Genomic DNA, 17,299 nt, shown 5'->3' on the forward strand with positions numbered 1-17,299 from the left:
TCATCTCCAAACAGTCTAACCTGAGATTTCAGTTTGCAAGGTTATTAATATGGCATAGAAAAATGAGCGGTCCCAGTATGGTTCCCTGAGGGACAATGGAGTTGACAGTGACTGCTTCAGATGATTCTCCATCCACCACCACTTGCAAGTGTCACTTTGTCAAGAACATCTCTAGCCAACAGTGTAGTATCCCAGTGATTCCATAGTTTTCCAACATGAACAGTAATTTATGATGTGGCACAGTATCAGATACTTTTTAAAAGTCTGTTGTTACAAAGTTAGTTTGTATTCTTTGTCATTGTTTTGAAGTAGGTCATGCATTGTTGTTGAAAAGTCTACAGTCTATTATTATAAAGTCAGTTTGTATTCCTTTGTCCTTGTTTTGAAGTAGGTCATGCAATGTGGTGAGGAGTTGCATTTTATAGGAGTATCCTGATCTAAAGCCATGGTTCAGCTTAGTTAGAACATTGTGTTTTTTTCCAAGTGGTTAAGAAGATGCTTACAACTGAAATGTTTTATGGAAAGCACCCCACTGACCCAGAATGTTTTACGAACTGCATTGGCATTTGTCTTTTAGGGAGATGTCTGCAGGGTGTGTTATCGCATGCCCATTTTACCTGCTTAATTGATACTGATTTTTGCAGACTGGCTTAAAAACAATTTCAGTTTAAACGTTTACCTAAATTCAGTGAATGTAATCTTTGGCAATTCAGATAAAATAATATTGTTAACTTATGAAATATTGCGTTTTTTTAATTTAAAAAAAAAAAACATTTTAAACAAACTTTTTAGATTAGAATCATTTTTAGAAACTTTGAAGAAGTCTTTGAAGTAAAATAAATATATTGAAAACATAAATAAATCAATGGAAATATGTATGGTAAATGGTCTCCTATACATAATTTCATTACAGATTTGAGCAATTATACCTTTAGAAGATATTGTTTCCTTGACCAGTTGATTTAAATATATGCAAGAAATATGTTATTTATTTTCAGATTTATTTCTTAAAATAATACTCCATACATATGCTTCTCTCTCTCTCTCCCTCCAGTCTCTGTTCTTTGATTAACTGTTTTACATATGAAATAGTTGATATGTTTATCCTTTTCTTTGTTATTAACATGTTTATGCTGATATTTTTAAACATTATAGTTATGAAAAGATACAAGCTAGTTTGAAACACTGTTTCTAAGGTTATGCATTTTACATTGATGTATGGAATGTATGTGTAATATTCATTATTATTTGCCATTATATGGGCTGTAATTATGGAAAATGTCGATAACATTCATTATTATTTGCCATTGTGTGCTGTAATGATGGAAAATGTGGGTAACAGTCAATATTGTTTGCCATTGCAAGGGCTGTAACCATGGAAAGTGTGGGTAATACTAACATTCAATACTATTTGCCATTGTATGGGCTGTAATCATAGACTGTATTGTAACATTCATTATTATTTGCCATTGTGTGTGCTGTAATCATGGAAAGTGGGTAACATTCAGTATTATTTGCCATTGTATGAGCTGTAATCATAGAATGTATTGTAACATTCAATATTATTTGCCATTATGTGGGCTGTAATCATGGAATGTATGTGTAACATTCATTTTTGCCATTGTTTGGGCTGTAGTCATGGAATGTATGTGTAATGTTCACTTTTATTTGCCATTGGTTTTGGAAAATATGTGTAACATTAAGTATTATTGCCTTTGTATGGGCTGTAGTCATGGAATGTATGTGTAACATTAAGTATTATTGCCTTTGTATGGGCTGTAGTCATGGAATGTATGTGTAACATTAAGTATTATTGCCTTTGTATGGGCTGTAGTCATGGAATGTATGTGTAACATTAAGTATTATTGCCTTTGTATGGGCTGTAGTCATGGAATGTATGTGTAACATTAAGTATTATTGCCTTTGTATGGGCTGTAGTCATGGAATGTATGTGTAACATTAAGTATTATTGCCTTTGTATAGGCTGTAGTCATGGAATGTATGTGTAACATTAAGTAGTATTGCTTTTGTACGGGCTGTGGTCAGTGTGGTATATTTAGTTTATTGATGGTATGAGTATCAGGTTGTATTAAAGGATAATAAGTCACATTCTACAGCTGGTTCTGTATTGTTTCTGTTTCTTATAGACTTACCAGTGGTCATACAAATTCTCCAAGCTGAAAAGTTCCTCTGATGATGGTAAATCGAAATTAAAACTTAGTTTCCAGTCAGAGAATGCAGGACAAGTTGAAATAAGGGTTAGTAAGAACTCTTCCTTAATTGCCCAGCTCATGTCTTTCAGTGGGACACTTAAACCCCTTCTGTATAATGGTACAAGTATGTGATGTTTTGGGGTCTGATGGGGTAAACATATACTAGATTTTTGGCTGGTGGCTCAGATTAAATTGTAATTTTTACACCTAAAATGAGCTCTCTCAGACACATTCATAAGGCAATTTTTCTATTCATTAGTTTATTATCATAAGTGCTTACATGCTTATAACATACATATTAAACCACTCCCTTGATAACTCGTGCCCTGATAACTCACAAACCCACTTATAACATGGTGTCCTGTGTGGATCTCGATTTTCCGCAAAGAAAATTTTAAGTAGCTTTTAAAATATACTGAACGTGAAAAAATTGTGATAAGAATTGGTAAATTAGACCTTATACATTGCTCATTTTATCAACGAAAATGGTGATTAATGCCCGTAAAGATAGAATCCATACTGGGAAATTTGCAAGTTCTAAATAAAATATCACATATCATGCTAGATTTGTTTACTGAAACAGTTGTCAATACACTGTAAATAAACAGTCTGGTGAAATAGCGATCAATGAAAACTTCTGGTAAATTGCTAACAGGTGGCAACAGAGAATGAAATAAACACCAATTAAACGTCTTTCTATGTGAAAGTCATGTTCTAATCCTTTAATTCCGTTTCAGTATAAACATTATAATTACAACATATTATCTTCAATGAAAACATGAAAGAGTCAATCGACCATTACATCGAAACGCATGTGTATTTCTGTGAAAACCTAATTACATGCCGGCTTTGTTTTGACCAACAGCTTGGGGAAGTGTTTGGTGCATTACAAAAATCAATTAAAAGAGATCTGTGTTGTTTTATCACTTTAAATATGTTTTTTATATCAAATCAAGCATGGAAGGTACAACGAAAAAATTCAGAGGCATGCAGATCTGAGTATAAGTTCTTGTGGTCACTACCGTTCTCAAAATTCATTTTATTTGACCAATCAAAAATGATTTCACATTTTTATGTACTTAACATCATTAAAGTATATACCAATCAGTAATGTAAATATGACCATGGAGATTAAAGGAATCAAGCGAAAGGCATACTCTGTGACTCAAAAGCTGTGCATCATAGATAGGGTTCATAATGGTGATGTGAGATCCAAAGTTTGCAATGAACTAAAAATTGATGAGTCGACACCTAGAGGTTTGCTTAAGGATGAGCAGAAACTTCGGGATTAATTACATGATGTTGATTCAGATATGGGATCAAACGAAAATGAGCACGGACTGCACATGATACCGAATTAGATGATGCTGTGTACACATGGTTCACACAGCAACATAAGCAATGCGTTCCCATCTCTGGAACAGTTCTCAAGGCCAAACCAGAGAAAATGGCAGAAAGTATGGACAACGAATCTCATTTTAGGACAAGCCAAGGATAGCTTTGGAGATTCCAGTGCTGACATGGAATTAAACAAAATTCGTTGTGGGGAGAGATATGCTCAGCAAATCAGGAAGCTGCATGTAATTATCCAGACCAGAGAGATAACCATCTATGAACAATACACACAAGACCAAATTTAAAAACTGTGATGAGGCTGGTCTTTGCAATAGAATGATGCCAGACAAAACTCTTGCTACCAGAGATGACCCACACATAAATGAGGGTTTTAAGTTGAAGAAAGAGAGACTAACACTTTTGTGTGAACAAAACTGGTACACACAAGATAAAACCGTTATGTATTGGCAAATACAAGTTCCCAGATTGTTTCCATCATATGAACATGGACTTCCTTCCATTTATATACAGAAACATTGGAAACGCATGGATGATTCTGACCATATTTACGGAGTGGTTTTTCAAGATGTTTGTCCCAGCTGTCAGAAACAACCAGCGATCCAGAGGTTTAGAGGAGCAAGCTCTACTTTTATTGGATAATTGCCCAGCCCACCCCCAGTTGATTCACTCATAACAAGTGATGGAAAGATCCGGATGGAAGACTGCCCCAAAAATACAACATCTATAATCCAGCCACTGGATCAAGGAATTATCAGCACTTTTAAACAGAATTACCATCTGCTGTTAATACAGTAAATGCTGGACAGTAGAGAAAGTGTTATGGCCTTTCTCAAGAGTGTGAATTTAAAAGAGGCCATATTCATGGGTGCTCAGGCTTGGAAAGCAATCACTCCTAAGATCATAGAGGGGTGCTGGATTAAGGGTCTTGGAGCTGCCTTTGACGTAAAGCAAAACAGTAACAGTGACAATGATAATGACGGTTTCAGTGAAACTGATGTCACTATGCAGAGGCTGTTTGGGAGAAATTTATACAGACTCATGGTCCCGAGATGGGTGTTTGTCTTGATGATATGGAGGAGTGAATTTGTAATGACAATGACTGTTCCACAGCTGAGTGCATGTCAGATGAAAAAATAATTAATTCTGTAACAAACAGATTTGCAGCAGAAGACAATTCCAACTGGAGTACCACAAGTTTTGAGAGTGATGAAGATGCAGATGTTGCACCACCTGCCCCCCATCTGCACAGGAAGCAATCAAATCTATTGTTTAAATATATATTAAACCATGCTTGTATATATCGGTATCAAGGGATTCGAAAGAGTTACCCAGAGAGTTTCTAAAGCATCTAAAGGATCACACTGCTTTGGTTTCTTTAATAGATGAAACAGTGTCAAATTATTTTTCATTGATTTTACATATTTGTATGTACTGAATAAGCTGATTTCAGAGTATTGTCTACAGCCAGATTCACTTTTTTTCTCCAGGAAATCCAGTGTACCAGTCTCCAGGCACTCTTGTTTTGTATGCATGCCTTTCTGTCAGCCAAACTTGCCTCAGTTGATCCATCATTCCTGACCAACTTCTGATCAGAGAGATACTCTTGCCTACAAGTACGCAGCAGTCCTTCACTCCAGAGAGAGAATAGAAGAATATTTGCATTTTTGGTACAAATAAATGCATTAAGACACATTTAAATACATTCAAATTAAACAAAACAATTGAATATTTAGCATTTGTTACAGAATTGTCAGCAGATTGCTCCTGCCATAAGCACAGGCCATGTTAAAGATATAAAAACTGATTACATTATGCTATTGTAATACATTCCTTTCATGTTTCAAATGATAGTTCTTGATTACTGTGGAAACATTTACTGTTATAGTCACTGAAATATATACACTCGAAAATTGCCCATAACTAGGCAATTTGTTGCAATCATAGCCATAGAGTCATATAGTTAAACGCACCCTAAAATAGTCTGTAACAAGATCATTTGATGTATTCACTCCCATATTGTCTGAAACAAGACCATTTGATGCATTCACTGTTTCAGTGTCATGTAATTAAAAACCTTAAAATAGTCTGTAACAAGGCCATTTGATGCATTCACTGTTTCAGTGTCATGTAATTAAAAACCTTAAAATAGTCTGTAACAAGGCCATTTGATGCATTCACTATTAGACTTACGTAATTAAAGACCTTAACATAGTCTGTAACAAGGCTATTTGATGCATTCACTGTTAGAATCATGTAATTAATAACCCTAAAATAGTTTGTAACAAGGCCATTTGATGCATTCACTGTTTCAGTGTCATGTAATTAAGACCCTGAAAATAGTCTGTAACAAGGCCATTTGATGCATTCACTGTTAGATTCATGTAAATAAAACCCAAAAATTGTCTGTAACGAGGCCATTTTGATGCATTCACTGTTAGAATCATGTAATTAAAAACCTAAAATAGTCTGTAACAAGGCCATTTGATGCATTCACTGTTTCAGTGTCATGTAATTAAAAAACCTTGAAATAGTTTGTAACAAGGCCATTTGATGCATTCACTGTTAGATTCCTCTAATTAAAAACCCTAAAATAGTTTGTAACAAGGCCATTTGATGCATTCATTGTTAGAATCATGTAATTAAAAACCCTAAGATAGTTTGTAACAAGGCCATTTGATGCATTCACTGTTAGATTCATGTAAATAAAACCCAAAAATTGTCTGTAACGAGGCCATTTTGATGCATTCACTGTTAGAATCATGTAATTAAAAACCTAAAATAGTCTGTAACAAGGCCATTTGATGCATTCACTGTTTCAGTGTCATGTAATTAAAAAACCTTGAAATAGTTTGTAACAAGGCCATTTGATGCATTCACTGTTAGATTCCTCTAATTAAAAACCCTAAAATAGTTTGTAACAAGGCCATTTGATGCATTCATTGTTAGAATCGTGTAATTAAAAACCCTAAGATAGTTTGTAACAAGGCCATTTGATGCATTCACTGTTAGATTCATGTAAATAAAACCCAAAAATTGTCTGTAACGAGGCCATTTTGATGCATTCACTGTTAGAATCATGTAATTGAAAACCTAAAATAGTCTGTAACAAGGCCATTTGATGCATTCACTGTTTCAGTGTCATGTAATTAAAAAACCTTGAAATAGTTTGTAACAAGGCCATTTGATGCATTCACTGTTAGATTCCTCTAATTAAAAACCCTTAAATAGTTTGTAACAAGGCCATTTGATGCATTCATTGTTAGAATCGTGTAATTAAAAACCCTAAGATAGTTTGTAACAAGGCCATTTTGATGCATTCACTGTTAGAATCATGTAATTAAAAACCCTAAGATAGATTGTAACAAGGCCATTTGATGCATTCATTGTTAGAATCATGTAATTAAAAACCTAAAATAGTCTGTAACAAGGCCATTTGATGCATTCACTGTTTCAGTGTCATGTAATTAAAAAACCTTGAAATAGTTTGTAACAAGGCCATTTGATGCATTCACTGTTAGATTCCTCTAATTAAAAACCCTAAAATAGTTTGTAACAAGGCCATTTGATGCATTCATTGTTAGAATCGTGTAATTAAAAACCCTAAGATAGTTTGTAACAAGGCCATTTGATGCATTCACTGTTAGATTCATGTAAATAAAACCCAAAAATAGTCTGTAACGAGGCCATTTTGATGCATTCATTGTTAGAATCATGTAATAAAACCCCTAAAATAGTCTGTAACAAGGCCATTTGATGCATTCACTGTAAAAATCATGTAATTAAAAACCCTAAAATAGATTGTAACAAGGCCATTTGATGCATTCACTGTTAGAATCATGTAATTAAAAACCCTAAAATTGATTGTAACAAGGCCATTTGATGAATTCTGAAAGGCATGATAAATATCCTGACAGTTAATAGTCTGGTATTATAAGTTTGTTTTTGTGAAGTTTATGAAATATATTTAATTTCTAAAAACATTCTTAACAAGGAAGCCTAATACACGATATATTAAATTCTTATCTAGACTTCAGGAGAGAAAAAGTTTTGTTGTTGATGCTCTGTTACCTACATGTTTGAAAGCTGGCTCAGTGATGTAATTTTACAAGACTAAAGCCAGTTTTACAAGTAAATATCACATCCCTGTGTTCTTAACTTTAATATTGAGTGTTTTCACCCATTGAGCATATACTGTAAGGATTGAGTTGGAATCGAAATGGTCATTAATCAGATTTCGATGAGAACAGTAAAAAAAAAAACATTGTGTTCATCTATTTTTATTGGTATCTCATGGTACATCTGTCTCATTGTAGATAATTAATTTCTTGGTTCTCCACCAGCATTTGAAATTTCAGAGCAGACCTGGTAAATTTTTAAAATTTGTTTCACTTATTAATTACTGACCTTAGGTCATTCCTGGTTGATATGAGAGATAATCGCCAGCTCTATTCGCCAAAGACTTTCTGCAATTTATTCCAATTTAAGACTTCCAAATTTTCCAGAGTAATCCATAAATGAAAGGTATTTTTATATTCTTGCCTGGCTGACATATCTGTCAGGTGAGTGGTTTTATCAGATTTGTTACATTGACGTGTAATAATGAATTTGAACATTTTAGACTTGGCTGTTATGTTGTTGCACTTGATATTTTGACATTAATTGGCAGTGAATTTGTTCATTTCAGCCAATTGTCTTAAGATTGACAGAAATAAATTCGACTTCATTCACTTAAAACCCATTTGAATTTAGAAGAAAAAAACACATTATACATACAAATATCATGTAGCAGATATTGTTCATGGATGCAAAATTTTTCAATTTCATGGATGTAAAATTTATCAATTTTTTCTCAAAAAAAAAGATTCATTTTAATTTTGGTGACCTAATTTTAGTGATTACATTTCCAGGACTATATAAAGGCAATACATTTTGGTGGGATTAATTTTTGCAGTCACATTCTGAGACAGCTAATCACCAGAATTTCTCAGCTGTTAAAATTACATGTCATGTTGTACTCTATGCTAAGGAATTAGAGTATTTCTCATGTCAGTTAACTAGTTTATTTTGATCAGTCATTGTAAAGAAAAACTGATCTCGATAAACAAGTTCTTACACATTAAGTTTAATCGCCATCAAACGAAGGCAAGTTAAAGAGCATTGGTACGTACAAGCTGTCATATTGTTATTTGACGAAATCGAATGGTGCGCTATACTTAATTTGCCAAAATATGTAACTTTTTGAGTATTAGTTTTCTCAATACATATATGTAACGTAGCTAGAGTTGCAATAGTAGTGTATGCTGGTAGATTTCAAAACCTGCACTTGTTTGAGATTTGCACCTTGAAAATCGGTAAGAATATACTTTAATGTTTACTTTTTTACCATTGTTTCCATTTTATACAGAGTTCATCTTTTTTATATGCTGTCCATAAAATAAAACATTAACTTTGAAATACAGAGTGTCATTATTTAGGCAGTGTATGAAAAATCATTGTTTTCTATCAGTGTAATGAACTATGTTTTTCTTTTATAAAGATACAGTATTAGAGAATTAATGAATTTTCAATACCTTGGGAATACACACACACACACACATACACATACACACACATGAAACAAACCTGACAATGCAAAATATGGTACAGCAGGTCAGGGAAACTGGCCAAGCACTTTTAAGAGCTACGTGTGCCTTTCTCAAGGCAGACAACTCAAGCATATAACAGTTGAACTTGCCTGTAGGTGATCTGGTTAACTGACTGAAACAAAGAAAATATAATAGTTTATGGCAATGTTGCCTTTGCTACTCAAACATCTGTTGTACAGTTATAATCCAAAGAGTAAATATATATAACTACTTATAATATTGTCCCAGATGTCATCTGTTTCACATATATAATCCAATGCATAAAGATGTATAACTACTCATAATATTGCCCAAACAACATCTATTGTACAGTTATAGTCCAAAGAGTAATAATGTGTAATTACACTTAATATTGGCCCAGATAACATCTGTTGTACAGTTATAGTCCAATGAGTAAAGACATGTAATTACTCATAATATTGCCCCAGATATTATCTATTATACAGTTATTTTCCAAAGAGAAAAATATGTAATTACTCATAATAATGCCCCAGATAACATCTATTGTACAGTTATAGTCCAATGAGTAAAGATGTATAACTACTCATAATATTGCTCCAGATCACATCTGTTATGCAGTTGTAATCCAGTGAGTAAAGACATAAAACTAGTCATAATATTGCCCCAGATATCATCTGTTTTAGTTATAGTCCAATGAGTAAAAACATAACTACTCATAATATTGCCCCCGATATCATCTATTACAGTTATTGTCCAAAGAGAAAAATGTGTAATTACTCATAATATTGCCCCAGATAACATCTGTTGTACAGTTGTACTCCAATGAGTAAAGATAATGTGCTTCCAGAACTGTTTAATAATATAACATGTATTTATTACTGTTTAATGATATAATATGTATCTATTATTGTTTAATAGCACCTAAACATAGTAATGGTGATATGGTGCTACTTTAAAGTTAAGTTCTGGTGCATTTGAAATATTTTTTTGCTACACAATTCATAACTTGAATGTGTGTGTGTGTGAAAATTGATGTAAGGGTTTTGTGTGTAATTCATAAACTTTGTGTTTGTGTGTATGTGTGAAAATTGATATAAGGGATTGCTATGTAATTCATAAATTTTATGTGTGTGTATGTGTGTAAAAATTGCTATAAGGGACAGGTTGATATATTAAGTTAGACTACATGTAACTTATTTATTGCAAAGATATATGTTTGTACTGCTGTTATTAGCAATCTATATCTTGTATTTTCCATTATTGCTTTATATAAGCATTTCTTTCATTTCAATATGCTTTATGTATATCCATCCTTCATTATTCTAATTATATTTATGTATTGAGCAGAAAGGTCGTGTGATCTTGTAGTGTTCAGCCAAACTATTTTTGCTTCAGCTAGTGGTGAAATCTGAAATCATGCAGTGTTATGCCATCTTCATAATCAGTTTGATTACATTAACCTACTTATGGTAGGTAATTTTCGTAAATATAAAATTTGGCAGTTTTACTCATAAACAATTCATTTAAGGTCTGCCTTGTTTTATTTTAGTTTTTCTGCAGTTAGAGAGGTTATACTATTTAAGATGATAGATTTTTGCAGCATTTAGTTTTGCAATCTTGGAGACTTAAATTGCTAAAATGTCTTTGAATTGCAACACAGTCTTAGACACATGTTTTGAGTTCTTATTATCTAGTGTTTACAGTTTTAGACTGGTTGATTTTCAGGGCTGAATTTCCTGTTTGCATAATCTGAAGTTGACACATTTATGTTCAGTCATGAAATATATTGTCTTTTGAGGAAGCTCGTCAGAGGGCAGTGTAACAAGGATTGACATCACAGGTGATTGTATTAAAGCAATTAATTTCATCGATAATAAAAGGGTAGATGTTTCAAATACTGCTGTCACTAAATTGTACATTTTGAGGCTAAATTTGTAGGTATAGAAAACTAAGGGTTAGACAAAGTGAACCTGATCAAAGGGGCTAAAGAAATCCTGGATCTGGTCTCATTTACTCTAGCTAATTAGTCCAGTTGGCAACTCTATGATATCATGAGCTGTGGGTTTTGTTGTTGTTTATTTTTGAAAAAAATAATCTTTATAAATTGTTTATGACACTTTACAAGGTTTAATGATAATCGAGTTTCATATTAAATCTCATTTGCTTTCTTTGTGCTACTGAATATATGTTGAGCTATTATGTTCTGTTACTGAAAGCCCACTGGGCTACTATCAGATTTGGCGTATGTCATAGTATGGAAGACGTGCAAAACACCATATTGCATGTGATCCCTATCTGTAATTGAAATCAAGATATAATGAGATCTGATCGCACCAACAAAGGTTCATGATGTAGTGACCTTTATATTCCAAAATTTGGCACCAACAAAGGTTCATGATCTAGTGACCTTTATATTCCAAAATTTATAAACTATTGGAAAGAATGCTGCATTGTATGTTAGGAAGAGTTGCCATTTAACATGATTGTTTTCACTTTAATAAATGTTAATCTTTCATTTTTATTTCACTGGTGAATTGAAAAGTCCTATAAAAAAAAACATGACGTCATAATGGTGTTCATCTGATCTTCATTATGTGAGAGAATGTTTTTTTAATTATATATAATGGCTAAGGGTAGAAATATATGCCATATTTTAGTTGACAAATTTTGTCCTTTGACACTGTTGACCTATGTACCAGTTTTTGTTTTAGAGAAATGTACCATGTCTGTTAGTATTAATGGAATAAACGTCTACACACCTTTATTAAAAAGCAATTGAATTTGCTGCTAGTATGATGCCCATATACTCCAACAAGTTTGTTTTTGCAGCTAATATTGATTGTATTTTGTTTGAGACAAGAATTGGCAGCATTATAGCCAAAGTGTCTTGCTTTTTATAATATTTTGGGGAGAAAAATATTAATATAGTCGCATCAAAGTTTCCAGTAAATGATTATGTATTCCAGGATCAGATGTGGAGTAGATTAGTGATGGAAATTGGGGGCAGGGTATTTATTCTTTTCCATGCTTTAAAAAAAAATTATACCATGTATTATATTAAGCATACTGCTTCAGTTAATACTCAAACCTTTTGATCTTCCCATTCTTTTATTGATCATCATATATTGTTTAAGTAATAGAATTTATATTTGATGTGTTCCCCAGATGTTAGAAGTATGAAGGGACCATGTAACATTTAATGTGTTCCCCAGATGTTAGAAGTATGAAGGGACCCTGTAACATTTGATAAAACATGAGCTTTGCTGTTTTTACTATATTTATAAACTGACAAATAGACAGGGCTGTACTTATTGTTGAACCTGCACTAGTAGGTAGTGAAACAGAGTAGTCACTTGTTTAGACATCAGCGGCAATAGTTTGTTATGGTTGGTGCAAATTTTCATTTACATATATTTGCAAAACTTCCACATAGGTTAACATCATGCTTCAGATCCAAACAATAAAAGGTTTGAAACCTAGCTAGATATACTTTCTAAGTGTTCTTGGGATAGGCACATGGCTTCCATATCCATGGCTTGATATAGTACCATTGAAAAACCAACAAACCAAAACCAAACTCAACCTTTTGCATACAAGCCAACCATTATGCTTTTGGTGTAATCATTATGCTTTTTTCCACAAAATTACTTGTAAGCATATTTGGACTATGCGTTTTCAGTATATCCCCTTAATAATTTGTTTTCTCAATTTTTATGTAACTACAACTTAAGTATGCTTGTCCGTAGACATGCTTGCACTTTCCTAACAGTATTATGTTCTATTTATAGCAGCTGCCCTGTTTCAAAGAAACATGCTGGTTTCTACTTTTAAACTTTTGACCTTGGTTTCTACTTATGGCAGCTGTATGGCTTAGGAGAGAACGGACTACTTTTGAAGTTTTTAATCTTTGCTCACAGATTTTTTTATTCTGGAGGTATTTGGTGTTGAAAGTCATCAGATTTATTATAGTTGATGCCCATGTTAGAGAAAAATTGTTTTTCAAATAATTTCACAGATGGATTAGAAAAAGACAAAAAACCAGTTCAAAGATGAATAAATGAATTACATAATACAGCATTTCATTCTAAGGCAGCTTCACACCCATTGCAGGCTGTGTGTAAAGAATTTTAATGTTGGTCATGGTGGTAAAACAAAGAAACCTTGAATTAACTCTTTTTACTAACTCCAGTACTAAGGTAACTTCTTTTTTACAGCAGAACTCAATTGTGGACATGAATTTTATAAATGTGGAGGCATTATTTACCGAGTTCTTAATAGTACATGGACTACCCCTAGCGCCATAGCAGTAGAAGATTATGTTGGTCTTTTTATCTTCAAACGAATGTTTCTCGATTCCAAATAGCAGAACATATGCATGTGAAAAAACAAAATCATATAATATTGTTTGGTGATTGGCAGAAGATACTTCACTTAAAATTTAAGAAGCCATGAAAATTGTTTCATTTTGTGTTGCCACAGACAGGAGTAGTGATTATGATAACAAAGAGTTGTAATCAGTCTGTGTAAGAGACTTGGACAACAAAAAGGGCAAAGTCAGAGTGCTCTTCTTTCATTACCAGAATTATCAGTAGATTCCACTGGAGAAAACATTTTTGATTTGCTTGATAATGCTTTGAATAAAGATAAGTTGGCAGAACTGTATGAGGTTTTCAGCTGATAATGCATCAGTGATGACTGGAATTCATAAAGGAGTTGCATTCTATATTTTGACAAATGTCTCCATCAGTGTACATATCAGGTTGTCCCTGTCATTTAATGCATCTTGCTGCAGGAAAGGCTGCCAATAAATTAGAAGAACTCCTGAAGTATCAAGTTGGCATTCTACCTGTCAACCTACTTCATGCAGACCAAGTTGATGAGCAATGGCACCTTATTTCCCAGCTAAAAGACCCAATAACTGAAAGATATAAATTTCCTCTTCTTTGTCAGGTTATGAAAGGAATATTGGTTCTTTATCATTCTAATAGACTGAGAGATTGTTCAGTATTGTTAACAAAAATAAAACTAAATTCAGATCCAGGCTCAGTAACCCAACACTTAGTGCTCTACAGGTGTGCAAAACATTTGTAGTCTCAGCTGGTATAAAGTGTTTTGAGAGTCTGTATCTTTTTAAAGCTAAAAGTGCTACTTATGAAACTTGAAGCAGTAATTGATGTTAAAAGATCAGAGGGGTAAACAAATGATTTTGTACATATGCTCATTGAATTTTATCATGTTACATGTGGATTTCTCTCCTTCAGCTTGGATTACTCTTTTTGTCCACTTGGATTATACTTTTTCCTTGCCAGGGGTTGGCATGTATGCTTTTGATCTTGGAGTCAAGGTCATACATTTGACAGCAATACTCTGATATGCAAGCCCTGGCCTTTATGTGATACAAATATATGCATGTACAAGTCATAAAATAGATACCCTTCATTGATCCCGTATAAGCTTGTTGACTGCTTGACATTGTAGTTATGTATATGTCTATTTATTTTACAGTCTTATTTTGTCTCATGGACTTATTGTACGTAGCTGAACAATATGTATCCATATTGGTTGATGTGCAATTTAATTATTTTATATGCCATATATACTCGCTTGTGTCCTACTGCAAACTGCACAGACCAGATCTATCATCGCATAATGTACCGGCAGGTCTTGTGTCCTACTGCAAACTGCACAGACCAGATCTATCATCGCATAATGTACCGGCAGGTCTTGTGTCCTACTGCAAACTGCACAGACCCGATCTATCATCGCATAATGTACCGGCAGGTCTTGTGTCCTACTGCAAACTGCACAGACCAGATCTATCATCACATAATGTACTGGCAGGTCTTGGTTTATGCAGTTTGTTAGGAATAATCAGTAGAACAAGCAACATAGCCCCTGATGTTCAGGTGCATTGTGCTATAGCACATCAGGATCTTTGTTTTTTGTAGTTTTATGCAACTTATAAGTGATAAGTGACTATGTATGGTAATTAATGTATATCAGTTGGTACTCTTCATTGTATATTTTATTTTTTGCAAACTTTATGTTGCTACAGCTGCACTAGTGCATTCAGAATAAATATAATACAGCCGAAGATAAATGAAGAATACATTTGGCATCCCACATGTGTGATCTTGTCATTGATGTTGGTGTTGTGTAAAAGATAGTTAGGGCCATTTCAGTATTAAAAAATCCACTTGGAATTTAAGAAAGGCACTTTCAACATGGAGTTGTCGCCATAGAAGCAGATTAGGATTTTGTACCATTTTTATATTAACTATTTAAATAATTAGAATACCATGGCATATATTTTTTAAAAAGTACCTTCCCTGGGTGCCATGTCAGTTTGTATGGAACAGCCCTTATCAACTTACTTCACTAAAGGTTGCTTATTTGGGTCATCAGCTTGCAAGATGGGTTAGTGAAATAAGATGTATCCATTTTTTATGTAATTTAAATTTAGCTCAGAATTTACAACTTTGACATTCTGATCTTCATTGGAGTAAAATTAAAAAGCAGAAAGTTAGGTTAAATCTTGCTGAATTTCAGAGATTTTATGATTAAATTCACGTTTTCTGCTCAGAACATTTTGAGAATACAGGACAATTTTTATATTTCATGGGTAACCTTTATTTTCTCAACTGATTGAAGATATTTGAGTTTTCAATATCGATGGATTAGGTCTTAAATTTGTTTCATTTTCAGACTTTGCTAGTGATAATGCAGCATATAAAACTATCATCATTTGACATCATTTATTCCAAAAATTATTCTTAGTTTTTGGAAAGTATTCTCCACATTTTTTCTACCATGAAGTGATGTAGAAGTGTTACATATTTACAAAGGTAGTGCAAATATCATTCCCCTTCTTTGCTAGCCAATGGTCATCAGTCCACTCCGTTCCATGTCAACCTTTGGCGTATTACTAAACTGTTTTGAACAGGTGCCCTCTTATAGACGAAGAGCCTATGCTCATAGTGAGCAAAGTCAAATGACCAAAGAGAAAGCTCATTATTGGACTTATAGTTGTTGTTGTGGGGTTTAACGCCGTTTTTCAGCACACAATAGGCTATACATGGTGGCCAGTATTAATGGTGAAGGAAGAACCCGGGAAAACTCGGAAAGAAGCAATGACCCACGATAAGCTACTGGCAAGCTTTCTCACATACCCACATTGGCTGAATCCGAGACTCGAACCGGTGCAGACAGAGGTGAGATGGCAGTGATCCGTAATGGAGAGCGCTTTAGACCACTCGGCCACTCAAGGCCCCATTGGACTTGTTAGGTATTCAGTCGGATTCCTACAATGTCCACAGGCATTAATTTCCATGATGTTTATTGGCATTTAGTTGGAATTAAAAGTTGCTTACCATATTTCAATTGGAGAAACATACATGTGCCATATATTGCTGTTTGGCATCTGTGACTATAATCTCAGTTTAAATTAACAAAGGATTGGAATGGATCACTTTTTGTCAGATGCGTCCAATCTGATAGTAGTAGATGCAGTTCAGGCTGGCCAAATATGCCAAGCGTTGACATGGAATGAAGCGGATCAGTGACCCGTGGCTAACAAAGTTGATCATTCCCATGCTAGGCATGTTAATTGTTTGCAAATAAAGTTCTATATAGAGAACAGTTTGTGCTTTTTCTTTCAGTTATACTAAATGTTGTTTTATTAGCTCTACTGGTCGCAGACCTGAAAAGCTTATAAGATGGTCTGTTTTCCATCATCCATCCATCTGTTAGCAAATGTTTGTTATTGCTACTCCTCTTGAACAACTTGGAAACTTTACATGCAAAGTATCCCATGGTTTAGTAAGTCCTAAATGAAATATCCAATATGGCTATTAAAGTGGCCCTCAGTCATATCTTATTGCTACTCCTCCTGAAGGGATGACTTTATCAAGATGGGGTTTTCACTAAAAAAACTTGTGACATCATGATGGCACTAAAATAAAAATGGAGCCAGTCAGATGTCCAATATGGCCACCACAGTGGCCATCTTGAAAATCTTATTGCTACTTCTGAATGGATGGTCAGATCAATATGCTGTTTTCACAACACAAAAAACTGCTTATGGTTGTCTAGCTGATCCTAAATGAAAATGGTGCTGATTTGAAT

The 17,299-nt window shown here is 33.8% G+C and overlaps 1 protein-coding gene across 1 annotated transcript in view; it reads left to right on the forward strand.

The window, feature by feature from the left end:
- LOC149783705 (gamma-1-syntrophin-like) overlaps positions 1-16,811 on the forward strand; it is a 54,411-nt gene extending 37,600 nt beyond the window's left edge. The window contains exons 13-14 of the mRNA XM_089931946.1: positions 2,148-2,258; positions 5,057-16,811. Coding sequence (XP_089788072.1) covers positions 2,148-2,258; positions 5,057-5,158 — 213 coding nt within the window. The 3' untranslated portion in view covers positions 5,159-16,811. The remainder of the gene's footprint in view (positions 1-2,147; positions 2,259-5,056) is intronic.
- Positions 16,812-17,299: the final 488 nt, after the last annotated feature.

The sequence above is a fragment of the Sinohyriopsis cumingii genome, chromosome 14 (assembly GCF_028554795.1).
Source record: "Sinohyriopsis cumingii isolate HCF-2022 chromosome 14, ASM2855479v2, whole genome shotgun sequence".
Classification (NCBI taxonomy): Eukaryota; Metazoa; Mollusca; class Bivalvia; order Unionida; family Unionidae; genus Sinohyriopsis; species Sinohyriopsis cumingii.